General features: G+C 40.6%; 1 protein-coding gene across 1 annotated transcript in view; it reads left to right on the top strand.

The window, feature by feature from the left end:
* SP1 (Sp1 transcription factor) overlaps window positions 1-17,745 on the top strand; it is a 40,584-nt gene extending 22,839 nt beyond the window's left edge. Inside the window, exons 4-6 of the mRNA XM_039255066.1 lie at window positions 11,263-11,431; window positions 14,271-14,470; window positions 14,883-17,745. Of these exons, the coding sequence (XP_039110997.1) occupies window positions 11,263-11,431; window positions 14,271-14,470; window positions 14,883-15,196 (683 nt within the window). The 3' untranslated portion in view covers window positions 15,197-17,745. The remainder of the gene's footprint in view (window positions 1-11,262; window positions 11,432-14,270; window positions 14,471-14,882) is intronic.
* Window positions 17,746-20,978: the final 3,233 nt, after the last annotated feature.

Raw genomic sequence — 20,978 nt, 5'->3', positions numbered from 1 at the left:
CGGACGCTTAACCGACTAGGCCACCCAGGCGCCCCTGCCAGGTAGTATTTCATTGTGTGGATGTATCGCATTTTGTTTATCCATTCATCAAATTGGCACAGTTGGGTGGTTTTACTTTTTGACATTATAAATAATGCTGTTATGAACATTTGTGTGCAAGTTTTTATATGGACATAACATTTTTATTTCTTTTTGTTACATACTTAGTGAAGCTACTGGATTAGATTGAAAATTTTTTTTTTTAATATTTTTATTTCTTTCTAGGAGAGAGAGAGAGACAGCGTGAGCAGGGGAGGGTCAGAGAGAGAGGGAGACATAGACTCTGAAACAGGCTCCAGGCTCTGAGCTGGCAGTCAGCACAGAGCCCGACGCGGGGCTCGAACCCACAAACCGCGAGATCATGACCTAAGCGAAAGTCGGACGCCTAACCGACTAAGCCACCCAGGCGCCCTTAGAATGAAAATTTTTTTGAGTGTTTATCATTTTTGAGAGAGAACGTGTGTGCTTGTGCACAGGTGTGCGAGTGGGGGAGGGGCAGAGAGAGGGAGACCAAGAGGACCTGAAGTGGGCTCTCCTGTCAGTGGGGCTCGAACTCATGAACTGTGAGATCGTGACCTGAGCTGAAGTCGGATGCTTAACCGACTGAGCCATCCAGACGCCCCCTGAATTCTTTCTAATATATATTTTTAAATATTTATTTATTTTTGAGAGAGAAGCAGTGTGAGTGGGGGAGGGGGAAGGGAGGGGGCAGAGGATCTGAAGTAGGATCTGAAGTGGGCTCTGCGTTGGTAACAGAGAGACCAGTGCAGAGCTCAAACTCCTGAACTGTGAGATCATGACCTGAGCTGAAGTTGGATGGCTGACAACCACTCAGGCACCCCTATTTTATTTTATTTTATTTTATTTTATTTTATTTTATTTTATTTATAATTTTTTTATGTTTATTTTTGAGAGAGAGAGAGAGAGAGTGCAAATGGGGGAGGGGCAGAGAGTGAGAGAGACCCAGAATCTGAAGCAGGCTCCAGGCTCTGAGCTGTCAGCACAGAGCCCAGTGTGGGGCTTGAACTCACAGACTGTGAGATCATGACCTGAGCTAAAGTCAGACGCTTAACTGAGCCACCCAGGTGCCCCAGGCGCCCCAATTTTATGAGTTCCTTTGTATCTTTGAAAGTTCTTAAAAATGCAACAGTCTTACCGCATCTGCTGTGAATACCATCATCCTCCAGTTGATGTCTAAAACTGTGGCTAGTACTGAACCTTATATATTCTGTGTGTTTTCTTATATGTGCAAATCTATGATAAATTTTAATTTATAAATTAGGCACTATAAGAGGTTAACAATAACTAGTAATAAAATAGAGCAGTTACAACAGTATACCATAATAAAAGTTAACGTGAATGTGGTCTCTCAAAATATCTTATTGTAAAGTATATGTATATTGTACTTTACTCACCCTTCCTGTGATGATGCAAGATGACAAAATGTCTGCATGATAAAATGAAGTAAAGTGAATGATGTAGGTAGGCATTGTGACATAGGCTGTATTTGACCTTCTCACAATAATGTCAGAAGGAGGATCATCTGGGTAGCGTGGCCGAGCTGTCTAAGGCGCTGGATTAAGAAGGAGGATCATCTGCCTGCAACCATAATTGACCGTGGGTAACTGAAACTGCAGAAAGAGAAATCTGCAGATAAGGGGACACCACTGTATTTATTGCCTCTCTTTTGTTCATATCCCTAGCGGTCTTGCTGTTTCATTTATGTCACAGAAACTTTGAAGTTCTCTGTGTTCAACCATTAAATCCTGACTGTTTTTACTCCTAAATATTTCTTATCCGTGTCTTTCTCTTCATTGGAACCACAGCCCTACTTTAGATGTTTATTATCTTCCACCATTATCTAATGGAATAGCCCATAATATTCCTTTTCTTTCTTTTGATATTCCCCCTCTCAACTCTTATGATCCTTTCATTAGAGCATTTTATTAGTACTTTATAAATTATAGGGCAGATATTATAGTTGTTTTTATTTTATATCTTCCCAATAAGATAGAAGCTCTATAATGGCTAGGATTATATCTGACTATCCCCAGAGCTTAATACACTATCTGGCACGTGTCCTTATTTCTAGACTTATACCTACTGGGTTAAAAAATAAGTCAGGGGCGCCTGGGTGGCTCAGTCAAGCATCTGACTTCGGCTCAGGTTATGATCTCACAGCTTGTGAGTTTGAGTCCCGTGTCAAGCTCTGTGCTCAGAACTCAGAGCCTGGAACCTACTTCAGATTCTGTGTCTTCCTCTCTCTCTCTGCCCCTCCCCTTTTCACGCTCTGTCTCTCTCTTTCTCTCTCAAAAGTAAATATTAAAAGAGATAATGGGGCGCCTGGGTAGCTCAGTTGGTTAAGCGTCCAACTTTGGCTCAGGTCATGATCTCATGGTTCGTGGGTTTGAGCCCTTCATTTGGCTCTGTACTACAGCTCAGAGCCTAGAGCCTGCTTCAGATTCTGTGTCTCCCTGTGGTCTTTGTCCCCTCCTCCCCCCCACTCTCTGCCCCTCCCCCACTCCCACTCTGTCTTTCTCTCTCTCTCACAAATAAACATTAAAAAAAGATAAGTCAGATGTTAAAAACTCGATCTACTTTGTACCACAATGCCCTATACACTGACCATGTTGATTCCCTGCCATACGCTTTTGTGTACTCATGCTACTGGGAGTTGTGTGAAACTGTTTATCTCTCCATGCTCTCTCTCTACCATCACTTTTCAAAAAATCAGTCATTTGAATATCTGTCTTGGATCTGATGATGTCATCTGTTTTGAAGTTCATCTCTCCATATCCATCTTCTCCCTTTACCATCATTCTACACCATATTCTACTCCTCTTCATTCCTTCACTCTGCTTGTAGTGTTCTCTCTACTTGGAGCACCCCTCCCTTGCCAACATTTTTCACCTGGCTAACTCCTATGCATCCTTTAGAGTTTGGCCCAGATATCAGCTCCTCTGGGAAGTAAAGCCTTTTCTGAAGTTCTAGTCTGGGGAAATTACCCTTTTCAATGCCAGAACACCCTTGGAATGGCTTTTACTATAACATTTATGTTATTATTATGAAATTATCAGTTTCTCTTTTCTGCAGAGAAGTACATACAAGCTCTTCACAGAGAGAACTATTTGAATCCTCAGAGCTTACTATAGTACTTGGAACAATAGACAGTAAATAACTGATAAACATTTTACAGCCTACTCTTAGGGAGTCCACATGGCATAGGGCACTATAAGAATAAGCCCTAAAGGAAATTTATATTTGGTAAAGACTGTAAATTGTTAGTATACGTGTGTGTGTGTGTGTGTGTGTGTGTGTGTAATATGCTGTAGTAATTCTATAATCAGGAAAGATTTAATGTGGAAAAAATGAGTTTCAAACTTTTTTTTCTTCCTTTTTGAGAGGGAGAGTATGAGCTGGGGAGAGGGGTGGGGGAGAGAGTGAGAGAATCCCAGGTAAGCTCCATGCTCATTGCAGAGCCTGATGCGAGGCTTGATCCCACCATCCTGGGATCATGACCTGAGCCAAAATCAAGAGTTGGATGTTTAACTCACTAAGGCACCCAGGTGCCCCATGGAAAAAATGAGTTTAGAAGCAAGGCATATGGATTTGTATTGAGCAAAAGTTACTAATGAATTAGCAAGAACTTATGTTTTGACTCAGGAGGAAATAAGTTTCTGGTGTCTGTTCTCTATTCTTGTGTAGTCTAATTTAATATAAAATTATTAGGGGGCGCCTGGGTGGCTTAGTCGGTTAAGCGTCTGACTTTCGCTTAGGTCATGATCTCGCGGTTCATGGGTTCAAGCCCCGCGTCGGGCTCTGTGCTGACTGCCAGCTCAGAGCCTGGAGCCTATTTCAGTCTGTGACTCCCTCTCTCTCTGACCCTCCCCTGCTCACGCTGTTTCTCTCTCTCTCTCCTAGAAATAAATTTAAAAAAAAAATAAAATTATTAGAATTTTTTGTTAGATGTGTACCCATGTATAGTTCTGGGAGCTGGACAAAAAAAAAAAAAATTAAAGGCTCTTAACAGTTTGACACACAAAAAATAGTGACACAAAATACTGGTAGGACATACTGAGGTGATCATATTGTCAAGAAAAATTGATAGGCCCAGCAGAATCATGACTTATTAAAAAAATATGTATACATGTAACTTCTTTTCTTCTTTCTTTTTTATAGTTAGGGAATGTATATTTAGCTCTATATACCAGGAAACTTATAGTGACTTAACCAGGTAGGGGTTTATTGTTTTTATGTAACATGAAGTCTGAAGGTATTGAGTCTAAAGTTCCTGCGGCAACTCCAGGTGACGGTAGGAACTCTGGCCATGTTTACTTTTGCCTTTATGTGAGACAGTTGCCATGCTTACAAGACAGCTGCACCAGCTTTAGGCATTGTGACTTCTTTCCAGACAGGATAAAGGAGGAAAAAGTGAAGCTTGGTAAAGGAGGAAACAAGCTTAGTTCCTCCCATTTAAAGAGCTTTCCTGGGATGCCTGGATGGCTCAGCCATTTAAGTATCTGACTCTTGATTTCGGCTGAGGTCATGGTCTCGTGGTTCATGGTTGAGATCACGCCCTGTGTGACTCTGTCCTGACAATGTGGAGCCTGCTTGGGGTTCTCTCTCTCCTTCTTTCTCTGCCCCTCTTGGGCGCGCTCACTCTCTCTCAAAATAAATGGATAAACGTTAAAAAAAAAAAAAAAAAAGCTGGAAGTCTTACCCAGCAATTTTGTTTTACACCTGATTGGCCAAGACCTTGTCACTTGACTACTTCTTATCTGCAGGGGTATCTAGCAAGGGGAATATTTTTAACCTGGCACAGTGTTAACCTGAAAAAAATCCGGTGGCTTTTAGGCAGGAAGAAGGAGAGAATGAAAACTGGAAACAAGTAGTAGTATCTACTTTGAACCCCATAGCCTAATGCACATGCATACGCACAACACTGAGATAACCACAAATAGAGAATGAGGAATCCACTTAAGTAATTACTCAGTGTATATATATATTTATTTTTTTTGTAAGTTTATTTATTTATTTTGAGAGAAAGAGAGCATGCAAGTGGGAGAGTGGCAGAGAGAGGATCCCGAGCAAGTTCCACGCTGACAGTGCAGATCCCAGTGCAAGGTTCAGTCCCACCAACCATGAAATCATGACCTGAGCTGAAATCAAGAGTTGGACACTTAACCAACTGAGCCACCCAGGCACCACTGTACTTATTTAAAATTTTTTAAATGTTTATTTTTTGAGAGAGAGAGAATGTAAACTGGGGAGGTACAGAGAGAGAGGGAGACGTAGAATCCGAAGCAGGCTCCAGGCTCTGAGTTGTCAGCACAGAGCCCGATGGTGGGACTCGAGGCCACGAGCCTTGAGATCATAACCTGAGCCAAAGTCAAACACTCAGCCAACTGAGCCCCCTATTTAATTTTTAAAAACACTTTCTATGTTGAATATGCGGCTGGAACTCACAACTCTTGAGATCAAGTCACATGTTCTCCCAATTGGACCAGCCAGATGCCCCCTAAATAATTACTTTAAATGACTGAATCAATCTTTATTTTAAAACTTTCAAAAAATAACCTATTGAAAATTGTGGGAAAATAATGGTAGTTGGCAGTTTTTTGCCTCTTCCTCCTCCTCTTTTTTTTTTTTTTTAGTTTTCCTGAATTTCCCTTCTAAAAACAACTTATGTTATCTCCTAATATGATGTGATGAGACTATATTGCACTGACATGGTATTTTCCAGAACACATAAGTCTGGTCTAATGAGAAAACACCAAAAAAATTCAAATTAAGAGACATTGTACAAAATGCCAACCAATATTCTTAAAAATGTCAAAGTCATGAAAGGCAGAGACCCTTACAGATCCAAGTAGCCTAAGGAGACCTGGCACCTAAATGCAATGTAGTATCCTGGATGGGATCCTAGAAGAGAGTAAAGACATTGGTGGAAAAACTGATGAAATCCAGATAAAGTCTATTGTTTTTTACTAGTCTTGTATCACTCAATTAGTTTTGACAAATGTACCTTGGTTATTTAAGATTATTAAGGGAAGTTCGTTGAAGAATGTATAAGAACTTTCTGAATTGTCTTTATAATGCTTCTATAAGTCCAAAATCGTTCCAAAACAAAAATTATAATAGCTAGAGAAACTAAGTAGTAAAACCAAAAACTCTATAGTGAAACCTTATTATTTCTAATGAATGGTAGGGTGTCTTGGGTGGCTCAGTTGGTTAAGCGTCCAACTTCAGCTTAAGTCATGATCTTGCAGTTTGTGAGTTTGAGCCCTGAATCAGTCTGTGGTCAGTGAGGAACCCACTTCAGATCCTCTGTTCCCTTCTCTCTCTGCACTTCCTGACTCATGTGCGCCCACGCTCTCTCCCATAAATAAACATTCATAAAAAATGAGTTAAAAGAATTTAAGGTAGAAGTTATGAGAGAAAGTATAAATTCACATTAGAGGTGCCTGGCTGCCTCAGTCATTAGAACATCTGACTCTTGATCTCAGGATCTTGTTCTCAGGGTTGTAAACTTGATTTATTTTAAATATTTATTTATTTAAGTAATCTCTCACCCACCATAGGGCTCCAACTCATAACCCTGAGCTCAAGAGTCACATGCTCTTTTGACTGAGCCAGCCAGGCACCCCAATAAACTTGATTTTTTAAGAAAAGAAAAAAAGTCATCAGTCACTTTTCAAGGATTCTAGGAAACCTACTAATTATGCAGCTAGCAATTGATAGAATCAAGCATTAATTTTGTCTCTTAAACTGTATCTCCATCATAATCAAGTAGTCAATGTAGAGATGAATTTGGAGGCCATCTATATGAACTTTTTGGTAAATTCTTTATAAAAATGTAAAATTTATATTTTATCACTCTCAATTGTCAGCTTTTGTGCTATTAAAAAGTACAGTCCTGGGGCACCTGGATGGATTAGCTGGCTGAGCGTCTGACTTTGGCTCAGGCCATGATCTCACAGTTCATGAGTTCGAGCCCCACGCTGGGCTCTGTGCTAACAGCTCAGAGCCCGGAGCCTGTTTCTGATTCTGTGTCTCTTTCTCTCTCTGCCCCTCCCCTGCTCATGCTTTGTCTCTCTCAAAAATAAACAAACATTGGGGCACCTGGGTGGCTCAGTCAGTTAAGCGTCCAACTTCAGCTCAGGTCATGATCTCACAGTTCGTGGGTTTGAGCCCCACATCGGGCTCTGTGCTGACAGCCAGTTCAGACCTGGAGCCTGTTTCAGATTCTGTGTCTCCCTCTGTCTCACACCCTCCCCTCCTCATGCCATCTCTCTCTCAGAAATAAATAAAACATTTAAAAAAATTTTAATAAAAATATATAAGCATTTAAAAAAATAGAAAGTATAGTCCTTCTAGTCCTTTTTCTCTGATTTGCTTGGACTGGGAAACCAAATGAATAAAATCATTATTTTGAAAAATTAACAATGTATTATGAATTATCTATTTCTGTCACTAGAGACACTTTTATATTCCTGTTAGAGCTTTATTCTGGATGTTCCTCATGCTTAGGTGATGTGTTACCAGTATTGTGCTTGAATGTGGCTGAACCCACAAACCCTTCCTGGATTGAGATTCGATTCTTTGGATTAAATCTATTGTGTAAAATGAAACCTGTTCAGGAAATTCAGTGTATGCTTAATATAGGTATAGTTTTGAAAATCAGTCATACTGCGTTAATGATTACTGAATTAAAGAACACCGTGTCTTCCAAGTAATTCCAGAGACCAGATGAATAGAGAAGTGTATGGGAACTACCCTTTTGAAAATTATTGAGGAGTTTATTTTAGTATTGCCTGGGTTTTTTCTCAGAGAAGAATAGGTCATTTGACTTCTCATGGTGGTCTTAAAAGTTCATGATTTCAGCACACTTCTTCCCTTTGAAGAAACTGAAAAAGTGTGTTAACTGCCACAGCTATTTCAATAACTGATGCTAGAGGCAACCCTAGGCTGGGCAAGACTGTCATTAAACTGTGCCTTTGGTTTACTCGTTATTTTCATCATGGGAAGGAAAATCTTTAATTTATTTCATTGCTTAACCGATGCCACATTTTAAGATAAAACTGTTCTTTTTCTAAAACTGTTATTAGAAGAGGCTGGAAACAGATCCTGGTCTGATGCTGATGCTTTGTTAGCATTTCATCCCTTTTTGTTAAACTCATTTTATTTAACCTCATTTTCCAGTTTTCATATTTAAAAAAATCCTTTGCAGTCATAGCAGGGGTCAAGGAGGATATTAGCTTTGTCCGTTTTGTAAGAGTTTGATAGAAGCTTAGAGATACAGTTTTACAGAGTCCTAATATCTAAGTATTTCTTTGTTTCCCTTTTTACTGAATCATGCCACATCCTGAATGTTAGACTTATATTTCAATAAAATGGAGAAAAGTTTGCTTCTTTCCAGTTGATTGTGACAGTGGAGAACTTTGGGGTTTAATGAATTGCTTCTCCGATTTTAATGGAGTTAGGTTAGTTTTGGAAAGTAGATCAAAGATAATTTGCTTGTATGGATCATGGTTTTGCTTATTTTGTTTCTAAAGACCTATTATAGATAGCTGAATCTACAGGTTCATAACTATCTCTTTTGAAGGTAATTTTTGGTAGGTAACCAAAAATTATTAACTATCATTCTGTCTGAGCTTCTTGGGCTTACATCAAGAGGAGAAATTATCTATCCCCATTACAGGGAGTTTCCACTCAGTTTCATGTATAGTTTTTTTTTTTTTTAATGTTTTTATTTATTTCTGTGAGGGAGAGGGAGAGGGCGTAAGCAGGGGAGGGTCAGAGAGAGGGAGAGAGAGGGAGATACAGAATCTGAAGCAGGCTCCAGGCTCTGAGCTAGTTGTCAGCACAGAGCCCAGTGCGGGGCTTGAACCCACGAACTGTGAGATCATGACTTGAGCTGAAGTCGGCGCTTAACCAACTGAGCCACCCAGGTGCCCCTCATGTATAGTTTTTAAGGCAGGTTGATTAAATATAATAGTGGTGTATATCTTATTCCGTGATTTCTCACAATTGTTTTCCCACTAGATATTTTCCTAATAATACTAACTACAATATGTTAAATGTTTGTTATGTGACAGATATTATGCTAAGCACTTTACATCTATTATTTGTTTTTCACAACTTTGTGAGATTGATACTGTTTCATCCCAGTTTTACTGACGGAGAAACTGATAACTGAAGAAGGGTGCAGGGGCACATATCTGCATCTGTCCTACTCCAAAACCCGTTCTTAGCCTTGTATTCCAGGCCTTCCTCTTAAGCTCTGCCAATATCATGAAAATCTCAGAACATTCCAGTTTATTTTAATGCCTTAGGGTGATGCTTGGGAAGTGGTGGAATGAGAAGGAAAGCACCAGGAGAGCTTATTATTAGGCATTATAACTCAAAATTATGCTGATAAACTGAAAAGAGTGGAGATTAGGTACCAGAGCTGAGATTTGTAATGTGTATTTCTTTTTTTAAAATGTTTATTTTGAGAGAGAGAGAGAGCAAGTGTGTGTGCGAGCAGGGGAGGGGAGAGAGAGAGAGAGAGACTGAGAATCCCAAGCAGGCTCCACGCTGCCAGTGCAGAGCCCCACATGAGACTCAAACCTACCAACTGTGAGATCGTGACCTCATGTTTCTAGTTTTTTGTTGTTACTAAGTTACAGAACATATTACTGTCACAGGGGGCCCTGAGTGGCTCAGTCAAAGTGTCTTGACTCGATTTCCGTTCAGTTCATGATCTTACAGTTCCTGAATTGTGCTGTGCTGTGCTGACAGCATGGAGGCTATTGGGATTCTCTCTCTCTCCCTCTCTCTCTCTTTCTCTCTTTCTCCTTCTCTCCCTCTCTCCCTCTCTCTTTCTCTCTCTGCCCCTCCTCTGCTCATGCTTGCACACACTCTCTCTGTCTCAAAATAAATAAACTTAAAAAATATATATCACATATTTTTGTATACTCATGAGTATATCCATAGGACATTGCTGATTCAAAGTGGAATTACTTTGAAGATGTAATTTTTTAATGTAATTTTATTTATTAATTTTTTTAAAATGTTTTATTTCTGAGAGAGAGAGAGAGAGAGGCAATGTGAACAGGGGAGGGTCAGAGAGAGGGAGAGACAAAGAATCAAACAGGTTCCAGGCTCTGAGCTAGCTGTCATCACAAAGCCCAACGTGGGACTCGAACCCACAAACTGTGAGATCATGACCTGAGCCGAAGTCGGATGCTTAATCAGTTGAGCCACCCAAGTGCCCCATAATTTTATTTATTTTTAAAAATAAGGACTGTGCCCAACATGGGGCTTGATCTCATGACCTTGGGACCAAGAGTCACATGCTCAAGGGCACCTGGGTGGCTCACGTTGGTTGAGTGACCCATTCCTGATTTTGGCTCAAGTAATGATCCCTGAAAGATTCCTTTTCTCCCTCTGCCCCTGTCCCCCATTTTCTCTCTCAAAATAAATAAACATTAAAAAAAAAATTGCCAAATTGTCATTCATAATGTACTGTGGTTTCTAATCACCTATGTATAAAAATGCCTGTTTCCCCATATCCTTGCTAATGCTAATGCATTATTAGAGTTTTAACTTTTTGTGATCTGATAGGTGAAAAATTACAAAAGTCAGCAATACATAGAATTACATTTTAAGGGGCGCCTGGGTGGCTTAGTCGGTTAAGCGTCCGACTTTCACTTAGGTCATGATCTTGCGGTTCATGGGTTCAAGCCCCGTGTCGGGCTCTGTGGTGACTGCCAGCTCAGAGCCTGGAGCCTCTTTCAGTCTGTGACTCCCTCTCTCTCTGACCCTCCCCTGCTCACGCTGTCTCTCTCTCTCTCTCCTAGAAATAAATAAAACATTAAAAAAAAAAGAATTACATTTTAAAAATTAATTGAGAATGGGCCACCCGGCTGGCTCAGTTGACAGAGCATGCAACTCTTGATCTCAAGGTTGTAAGTTCGAGCCCCACATTGGGTGTAGAGATACTTAAAAATAAAATATTTTTAAAAATTAAATTATATTGACCATGTTTTTATATATTTGCTGGCTCTTTGTATTTTCAGTGATGGTTTTTGAGATTTCAAGAATGGATGGCAATATCAGTAAATGCGGCTTCAAAGCTTTGAAGAAATGGTGCTGTAAATGTAAAATGTCACTGAAATAACTGCAGCTTGATGACCTCCCCTACCTCCCCCCTTAACCCTTTTGCTCTCTTAATTTCAGGTGATCATGGAGCTCAGCTTGGCCTCCATGGAGCTGGTGGTGATGGAATACATGATGACACAGCAGGTGGAGAAGAAGGAGAAAACAGCCCAGATCCCCAACCCCAGGCTGGTCGGAGGACCCGGCGGGAAGCATGCACCTGCCCCTATTGTAAAGATAGTGAAGGAAGGTAAATTGACCCAGCCAGTCTCTTAAGAGTATAAAGGAGAAAAATTAATGGATTTGGAGTTAAGCAGAAGAGGGTTAATTTTTTAACATTTAAGACTTGGCAGTGTTGCAGAGGGACCAGAGATAGAGATAGCACAGTACATTTGATTGGGTTATATTATAGGATTTTGGTTCCAGCTCTGAGCCTTTCATCTACTCTAAGACCCTGGACCTTAATAGGTGCCTGCTTTCTCCATAGATAAGGTAATCAGATGCTGCCAACTGGTCTGATGATTGTTACCATATGTCTGTTTTGAGATGGTTTTAACAAAGTTGCTTGTAAAATAGTCTTGCAAAGAAAAAGAAAGATACCTACTGTAGTGACTTTTTTTCTATAGTGGCTGTGTGAGAATCATAAGGGTTTTCTGAGTCTTCTCTTCCTTCAAAACAGACAAAAATACTCCAATTAGAAAATTCTTCCATCACGGAGCCTAACGTGTCCTGCAGTGCAAAGTTCTGACAAATTTTTCTCATTAGTAGAATATTCTATTTTATTCAGTATTCTCTCTAGAGAGTTCCAAGTTCTATTATTTTTCTTCAATTCATTGCTTTTGAAAGAAAATGGAAAGTCATATAGATGTTTTAATGCCTTTAAAAATCTGTTAAACTTTTGTCTCAGAAATAAATACAAAAATGGGCACCTGGGTGACTTGGTTAGGCATCCGACTTTAGCTCATGTCAGGATGTCATGGTTTGTGGGTTCGAGTCCTGCATGGGCTGTCTGCTGTCAGCATGGAGCCTGCTTTGGATCTTCCATCTCTCGCAAGGCCCCTCCCCTGTGTGGTGCATGCGCGATCTCTCTAAAATAAACATTAAAAAATAAACACAAAAATAAGAAAAGCACTAAAACCAAAAATAATTTGAGCTTTTTGTAGGCTAACCCTATGTTATAGGAAAAACCTGAATCAAAAGCATTGACAGTGCCATCCGGTGACTCTTGATCTCGGGATTATAAAATCAAGCCCCACATTGGATGTAGAGATTTCTTAAAAATAATAAAATCTTTGGGGGAAAATAAAAAAGCACTGAGTACAGTAGTTTCCTTCTAACAAAGCTTAAAGTGGATTCAGATTTTTGAAGGAAGTTCTACCTACGTGTGATTTCATTTCCGTTATAGTTTTTTCCCTCTGCTAATATGTGCTGTTAAAACCCAAGAAAAGTCTCTCCTGGAAATCTCCCCAGTGCCCACTAATGGATCACACATGGAACAAATTGGTTTGGCAAAAACATTTCAGAACTGATTCCTGAAAGGAGCTTAGGAACTGCTTCATATTGGATGTGTGGGTGTGTGTATACATATGTATGTGAGTGTGTGTATATACATATATATACACGTGTGTGTGTGTGTGTGTGTAATGCATTTTTAAAAAATATACCTTGTAGGATTTTTATTCCCCCGTTTTAACATTTATACAGCCCTTTATACTTCTTCCACTGAAATCCCTGATAGTGCTGTAGCTTTCCAGCTTTTAATATTTACCATTTGGCTCTTGACCTTTATTTTAGGGGATAAGTTTATAGTTGTAAACTGTTATATTTTCTTTAAAGTTCTCCACGAGGTGCTTAAATGGAGAGACCTTTTGCTCCTTAAGTAAGTTCCCAGCCAAAAATATCACTGTGTTCACAGTAGTTCCCATGGAAAATGCTTGTATTGAGACTTAAACTTCCTGAAAAATACAGGAAAATGCCTCAGAGACTTTCCAAGTCACCCACAAATATCAAACATCAGAACTGATTAAGGAATAAAAAAGCAGGAAAGAGTAAATAACCAGTAGAAAGGAAACTTAAAACTTGAATTTTGGGTATGAAGAATCAGAATCAACTAAAGGTTTTTCCTTTGATACTAAAGAGAAACCTTTTTTTCTTCTTCTTTTTTTAAAGTTTGTTTATTTTGAGAGAAAGTATGTGCATAAGCAGGGGAGGGGCAGAGAGAGAGGGAGAGAGTCCCAAGGAGGCTCTGTCCTGACAGTGCACGGAGCTCAATCCCACCAACTGTGAGATCATAACATGGGGCTCAAACAAAACTGTGAGATCATGACCTGAGCCGAAACCAAGAGTCAAATACTTAATTGACTGAGCTCTCCGAGAAGCCTTTTTTTTTTTTTTTTTTTTATCATTCAGTATCTGACTTTATTTTATTTATTTTATTTTACAAATAGTTTATTGTCAAATTGGTTTCCATATAAGAAGCCTTTTTTTAAAATAAGAATTTGCAGGGTGCCTGGGTGGCTTAGTTGGTTAAGCATCTGACTTCGGCTCAGGTCACAATCTTACGGTTTGTGGGTTCAAGCCCCGCGTTGGGCTCTGTGCTGAGAGCTCAGAGCCTGGAGCCTGCTTCAGATTCTGTGTCTCCCTCTCTGTCTGCCCCTCCCCCATTCATGTTCTGTTCCTCTCTGTCTCAATAATTTTACAAATAGTTTATTGTCAAATTGGTTTCCATATAAGAAGCCTTTTTTTAAAATAAGAATTTGCAGGGTGCCTGGGTGTCTTAGTTGGTTAAGCATCTGACTTCGGCTCAGGTCACAATCTTACGGTTTGTGGGTTCAAGCCCCGCGTTGGGCTCTGTGCTGACAGCTCAGAGCCTGGAGCCTGCTTCAGATTCTGTGTCTCCCTCTCTGTCTGCCCCTCCCCCATTCATGTTCTGTTCCTCTCTGTCTCAATAAATACACATAAAAAAAATTCTTTTAAATAAAAATTTGGGTTAGTTTTGAGTGTATCAGGTAAATAACCTGTTGACACTTTGGAATTCTTTAATTTTTCTCTCTAGAATTCATAATGAATAGTTGTGTTCTTATTTTCAGGGGCTCTGGGGATCCTGGCAAAAAGAAACAGCACATTTGCCACATCCAAGGCTGTGGCAAAGTATATGGCAAGACCTCACACCTACGGGCACACTTGCGCTGGCATACAGGCGAGAGGCCATTCATGTGTACCTGGTCATACTGTGGGAAGCGCTTTACACGCTCGGATGAGCTACAGAGACACAAACGCACACACACAGGTGAGTAGGAGTCCAGAGAAGAGAGAAATAATAATAGATCAGAATAGAAAGACACAAAATGTATATGAAATAACTAAAATTTCTGAACAACTTAAGTTTGAAAGTGACTGTATGGATCATAAATGGAATTAGAGTTAATCTGGAAAACCTTTAAGAAGAAAGGAGTTAGGTTTTCATGGGATTTTATTCTTCTTAGTCTCAGTCCTGCCTTACTTTTCTGCTATGTTCCTTTCTGAGTACTCTTCAACCTTGACCTATTTTTCTTCTCACTTCCCAAAAAGATACTTACCAGATTTTTACTGTTTTTATCACCTTCTTAGGACTGCTTAGTATTCTATTGAAAGCCATGAATTGGATGAGGTAACCCTACTTCCTAAGATGTCCATTTCTTACCTTCTTTTCTTTTACCAAGGTGAGAAGAAATTTGCCTGCCCTGAGTGTCCCAAGCGCTTCATGAGGAGTGACCACCTGTCAAAGCATATCAAGACCCACCAGAATAAGAAAGGAGGCCCAGGTGTATCCCTGAGTGTGGGCACTTTGCCCCTGGACAGTGGGGCAGGTTCAGAAGGCAGCGGCACTGCCACCCCTTCAGCCCTTATTACCACCAATATGGTAGCCATGGAGGCCATTTGTCCAGAGGGTATTGCCCGTCTTGCCAACAGTGGCATCAACGTCATGCAGGTGGCGGATCTGCAGTCCATTAATATCAGTGGCAATGGCTTCTGAGATCAGGCACCCGGGGCCAGAGACATATGGGCCATACCCATCAACCCTGGGATGCAAGGTAGCATGGGTCCAAGAGACATGTGGGAGAGAGAGCCATGAGGCATTAAAATGCATGGTGATGGGAAGAATTTGGGGAAGGGATACAAGAGAAGAGATGGGGTCCTGGCACCCACTTATATCATCAGTACCTCCTTGAAGTGGGAAACATTAGTGAAAATTCAGTTGGTGCCACCCTTTGATGGGCATTTGTTTGACCCCAGTCTCTTATACTTCTTACCCCAGCCTCCCCTTCCTGCCTTTCCTTTCTCAGCTCCCCCCATGATGGATCCCCCCCTTCCCTAAAGCCATCATGCCTTGATAAATATATATGATCATTGAAATACTTTTTAACAAAAAAAAAACCAGATTCTATATTATATATATATACATATATATATATATATAAAAGATATATAGAGATGCATTTGCAGGGGTTGGCTGGGAGGAGGAAGGAGACCATTCTGTGACCAAAATACCTTGGTCATTTTTTTATATTGCCTTATTTCCCTATGGCTGAGCCTTGTTGTGACACATCAAGCTTTTCTAGAGATGTTGTCTTGGCTTCCCACCAGATTAAGCATTCATATGCTCTGCTTTTAGTTTATATATACATACATAATGTTTTTCCTTTCTTAATTTTGTCTTTTTATTTGGGATCAGCTTCTTGCACTCCTTTCTTGACTCAACCTTTCTATCTCCCTTTCTCTTACCTGATCGCTTCATATTTTGGTAATGATCCCTGGATGAGGCACTTCTGTCAACTTTTTAAGGTTCTTGGTCCCAGCAGCAGAATGGAGAGCCTTGAAGCCCAGGCTGATGCTTGAGATAGCTGTGGAGAGAGTGTTCAAAACTACTGCTGACGCAGGCACCCTCTTGGCGCTGGAGAGTCCAAGGCACCTCTCCTCATCAGCTGCTCTAAGCATCAAGAGTCAGAAGTCTTTCTGTGGAATTGTACAAGAGACCCTTTAAAGGTTATAATCTGGGATCAGTTTGTATAAACTGTCAAAAGTGGTCAAATAATAGGTAGGGGTTTTCAGTAGGAAAATGATGCACTCAGAAGTGGAAGTGACTCAGAGTAGTCCAGTTCAGGAGTTAGTGGAGTATTTGGACTTTTGTACAGCTGTCTTCCAAAGTAGGTCTAAGCTTTGGTATGGGTTTCTGAGGTCACATTCTGACAGGAAATGTACTTCCTCTTTTGAACATCCCTAGTAGTTTCTTTCTCATGTTATTAAGGAGCATCAGCCAATGAATCTGTTCCGGGTTTCCATTCTGCAGAGCTCCAGAGCCTGTACCCGTGGCAAGGCAGTGGTTCTTTGATCTTTTCCCTTAATTCTTCCTTGGGTGGTTCCTAAGGGAAAAGGAAGCACACGATCATGGGAACAGTAGCCCAGAACAAAAAGAAATCTTGTCTTACCACTGTGGTTTATAGGAGAGATTGGGAGACACCATCCTGCTTTCTCCATGGCCTGATTCTTGAAGAGACTGATCCAAAAATTATAGCGGCAGGGAACTCTTAGTGCATTTGGCACTGAGATTTAAATGCAACCAGAGTTGTCCTCAAGGCCCAGCCATTAAAACATTGTCTCTCTAGACCTTCTAGTATCTGTCAGAGAGCTTTTCACTGTGAGGAAGTGTGGAAATGGCTGTGTGTATGTGTGTAGTCTGTTAGGTTGGGGATAGGTTTTCTGTTAGCCTATACTAAAAGAGACCTGCAATAAAAAATTGCCCTGATCTGATAGAAAATGAAGTGTTTGTGTATGACTGTGTGTGAATGTGTTTTGTGCCTGTATATATCTACACACAGATGAGGAATTATATTTGAAATTGTTGGAAAATAAATTCAGCTCAAAATGCCTTTCAGGCCCATTACCTAGAAATCTATCTTAAAACCTGGGTATGTTCCTGAGGTCATTTCTTTGCTTATGCTAAATTAGTTACAATTATGAATGGGGGATATTCTACTGCACTTTTTAAAAAGAAACTATTTTTGTGTTTGAAAGTGAAACCAACATCCGGATCTATAGCAGAGTCCTAGTTTCTTTCATAAATCTTTTTACCTTGACTACAAATAGATGATGCTATGATTCTACTATATATTTTATATAAAATCTATCCAAATTAGTGTCTGGGTAAGCTTGTGTTGTTGTTTAACCTGAAATACAATAACTGTTAATATTCTAAACAATAGTTTGCTCCATTTGGTCCCTTGTCTGCGAACTTAATATACTCAGGAACTATTGTGAGAAACTTTCCCAGATCAAATTCTGTTAATACTGAAGTGAAAGTCATCCATGCCCAGCCATGTATCACACACCCTTTATTCCCACTGAAATGCAGAACTCAGAACCTGTTATTTTATGTCTGTAATCATGTGTATAGGTATCTTTTGGAGGAGAGGGGCAGTATAACTCAACTGGAGTGTGCAGTATTTTGCTAGAGCATTTCAAAGAATGGAATCTTCCCCAGTATGAAATTATTTGCTATAAACTAGCTTAATGATGCTGAGGACTTATAAGTGTTGAGAAGGTTATTTGATGATGATTTTCTCTGGGATGGAATGCTGGTTTACCCTCAGTCCCCCTCATTAGTATTGCTCTAAGTGAATTCATAGTCAGTTCTTTCCACATGCCCTTTTTCCTGATCACCAAGGAAGCTCCAGATCCAGTATCTTGTTTGGCCTCCAAACTGAAACAGCTTCTGCTCTGGTCTCCCAGTAGCAGTGAGCTGCTCAGTCTTTTCCACAGAGAGTGAGGAGCCTACATTCCTTAAGACAGGAGCTTACTGCTGAAAGTCCTTTCCCTGAACTTTTTGGCCAGCAGAAATCAATGTAACTGACAGGCATATTCTCAAATTTCTTTCATGAGTTGCTTTTTTTATTTAAAAATTTTAAACGACCAAACCTGTGGGTCAGGAAATGCTCAGAGGAGTGGTAATATTAAAGCACTCATTCACTTGTCATTTCAGGTTGCCCATACACATTCATCTGTGTATCATTTGACTGTCTCACTTTTAACCCAGAGCAGTAACAACCCACACCATCTTCCTTCAGGGACCTCCCAGCCAGCACCCTGTTTGTGGGTGCTGTGCAGAATGCAATTTAATGGATATTTCTCAGCCTGATTCAGAATAAATAGAACACAGAACCCTTGATTCCCAGAAAATATAGACTGAAGTGTGGGGGTAAAGATTATGATTGGGGGAGGGTTAGAGACAAAAGCTGTAAATTACTATGGCTGATTGATTTATTTCTACTATATACATATATATATATATTTTTTGCTTTTGTATATCCTATATAGGAAACTAAGCATTGTATTTTTTTAACAAATCTGAGAAAGCACTATGAACTGCAGATGTTTGACTTTCAGAATATATTTTGTATTGTTAATATCTCCACACTGTGTGAATACTGGAAGCTGCAGATCTTTGCTAGGACGCAATAAATTTATATACTTTTTGAGGGGTTCTTCTGGGGATATTAATCAGGCCCCTGTTACACTTTGGGGAGCCCTGGTGCTACTCGCTTAAGAGTTTTCATTCAATTGTAAGTACCCTGATGCCTTTTGGGCCTTGGGATCAGACCAAACAAGTTTTGGAGATCCCAGTACCAAGGAAATGAGGGTGGTCTAGCTGCCACAAGTGAGGGGCCCTAAGCATAGCTCTCCTTCCCCCTATTCAAAGCTGGGTAGCCTCTTGGGGTTGGGAAGAGAAATGTGAAATCTCAGAGTTTCATCTCCCTTAGAAGAGAGCCAGTAACTTAATATGCAAGGATGAAAGGTAGCAGCAGTAGTTTTGGGGAAAGGGAGGAGGATATGGCATTTCTCCAGCCCCGGAAAACATTGCTTTTGAAAACTGCTGATAAAATGTGGGCAGGTTATTACTTTTGTTTGGGAGCGTGTGTTCTCTCTGGTGCCTCTCTTGGCTCTCCTCCTGGGGTACAGACCTCTTCTAGGAGGATGAGCAGACCAGCTTTGAGGTTGACCTGTTTCTTTTCTTTGTCTGCCTTCCCTAAACACCAGCCCCCGGGAGGACATTGAACAGCCTTAAGCTTAAATTCCTACTCCCTCTTTCCAGTTTGGCTCACTTGCCTTAGATTGAAGGCTAGGAAAGGGGAAAAAAAAGGGGGTTCCTGGCTTCATTCCTCCCTTATGTCTTCTCCAGTTTGACTTCCCCAAACCCAGAAGGATTTCCTCTACCACGTTCATTTGAGAGAAATGAGTACATTGTCCTATTTTCCTCTTTCCTTATTGTCAAACATCCCCAGGCTTCTTTGTCCCTCTAAGTGAGAAGAGGTGTGGTGATCTGTCCCTCAACTCCCCTAAGTATCCGAAAAAGCATAACAAATGGGGTTAAGCTGGGGCTGCAGGTGGTGAGGACTGTTGATACCTCTCCTGGGGTGTGTGTTTTCCTCTGTCTCACCTTCAGGAATTACACTGTGCCTTCTCCACAGGGGAATGGGCTTTGTCTACCCAGCCCTCCATTCTCCCAGCAACTGCTCTTGAACAGTGTGGACAAGGGCAGGTCTTCACCTTTTTCTCCCAATTGCATCCCATACCCTCACCTGGAGTTTAGGGTACAAAGACTTTGGGGGGAAGATGGGGATCATATGCTGAGATTGACCTGAGGAGACCCTCTCTACACACACCAATGGCAGCTGCCCTAGGGCCTGCTTCCTCTTCCCGGGTCTGCCATCCTCCGGGAGGGAGGGGCAGTGCTCCAGTCTCTGGTGCCTACAACAGGTTTCTTTCTCAACACTGGCGATAACCAGTCTCCATACCACTGTTGCCTTTTTAAATCTCTTAATATTCTCATGCTGTGTTTGTTGTTGATTCCAATCCGATTATCACCAGGGCTGTGTGGGGAAAAACTTTTAAATGCACTCTCATCTTTCTTGCTCTTTTTTTCACTCCTGATCTTGTGTATGTATGATGCTAATCTCTTGTCTTTCAGTTTCTTCCTACTCCTTCGTATCTTCCTTTCTTGTCTCTCCCCCAACCTTTTGTCTCTGGGTGTTTTGGGGCTTTTTTTTTTTTTTTTTTTTTTTTTTTGCCTTTTTGTACAAAGATTAGTTTCAATGTAGTCTGTAGCTCCTTTGTAAACCAATTAAAAAAAGTTTTTTTAATAAAAAGCCACGTCTCTGGTGTGTTGACAGGGTGGGAATGGGGAGAAATACGGTTATAACTTCATATATTGCACCCAACAAAGGTTTTCAGGTACACCATTGTGCTCTCATACATGTGAATACAGTTGCCCTACACTTAACTCCCAGGCAGTCAATTCCATGACTGTATCAGTGTGCCACAGGTACATAGAAATGTGGGGGACCAGGAGGAACAGGGCAGGCCCAACCTCTTTTGTTGTATATAAGCTTTTTATTTTGGAATACGTTTAAATTTAAAGGAAAGTTGCAAAGATAGTGCAGAGAAATTCCATATACCCCGTCCCGATTTTTTCCATTGTTAATATACTATTGTGTGTTGTCAAATCTCAGAAACTGACACTGGTATATCACATTAGCCAAACCCCAGGCTTTATGGGTTCACCTTTTCCCATGGATCTCCTCCTGTACCAGAATCCATTCTGGGCTGCTGCATTGCCTGTAGCTGTACTCCTCCCAAGTCTCCTCTGGTCTGTGGCAGTATCTTAGTCTTTTCTTATTTTTTATGACCTTGACAGTCTGGGAGTATTGGCCAAGTGTCTTACAGAATATCCCCCAGTCTGAATTTGTCTGATGTTTTTCTCA

Source organism: Hyaena hyaena, unplaced genomic scaffold, assembly GCF_003009895.1.
Source record: "Hyaena hyaena isolate Hyena2069 unplaced genomic scaffold, ASM300989v1 scaffold_510, whole genome shotgun sequence".
Lineage (NCBI taxonomy): Eukaryota > Metazoa > Chordata > Mammalia > Carnivora > Hyaenidae > Hyaena > Hyaena hyaena.
This window is presented reverse-complemented; position numbering and strand designations above follow the sequence as displayed.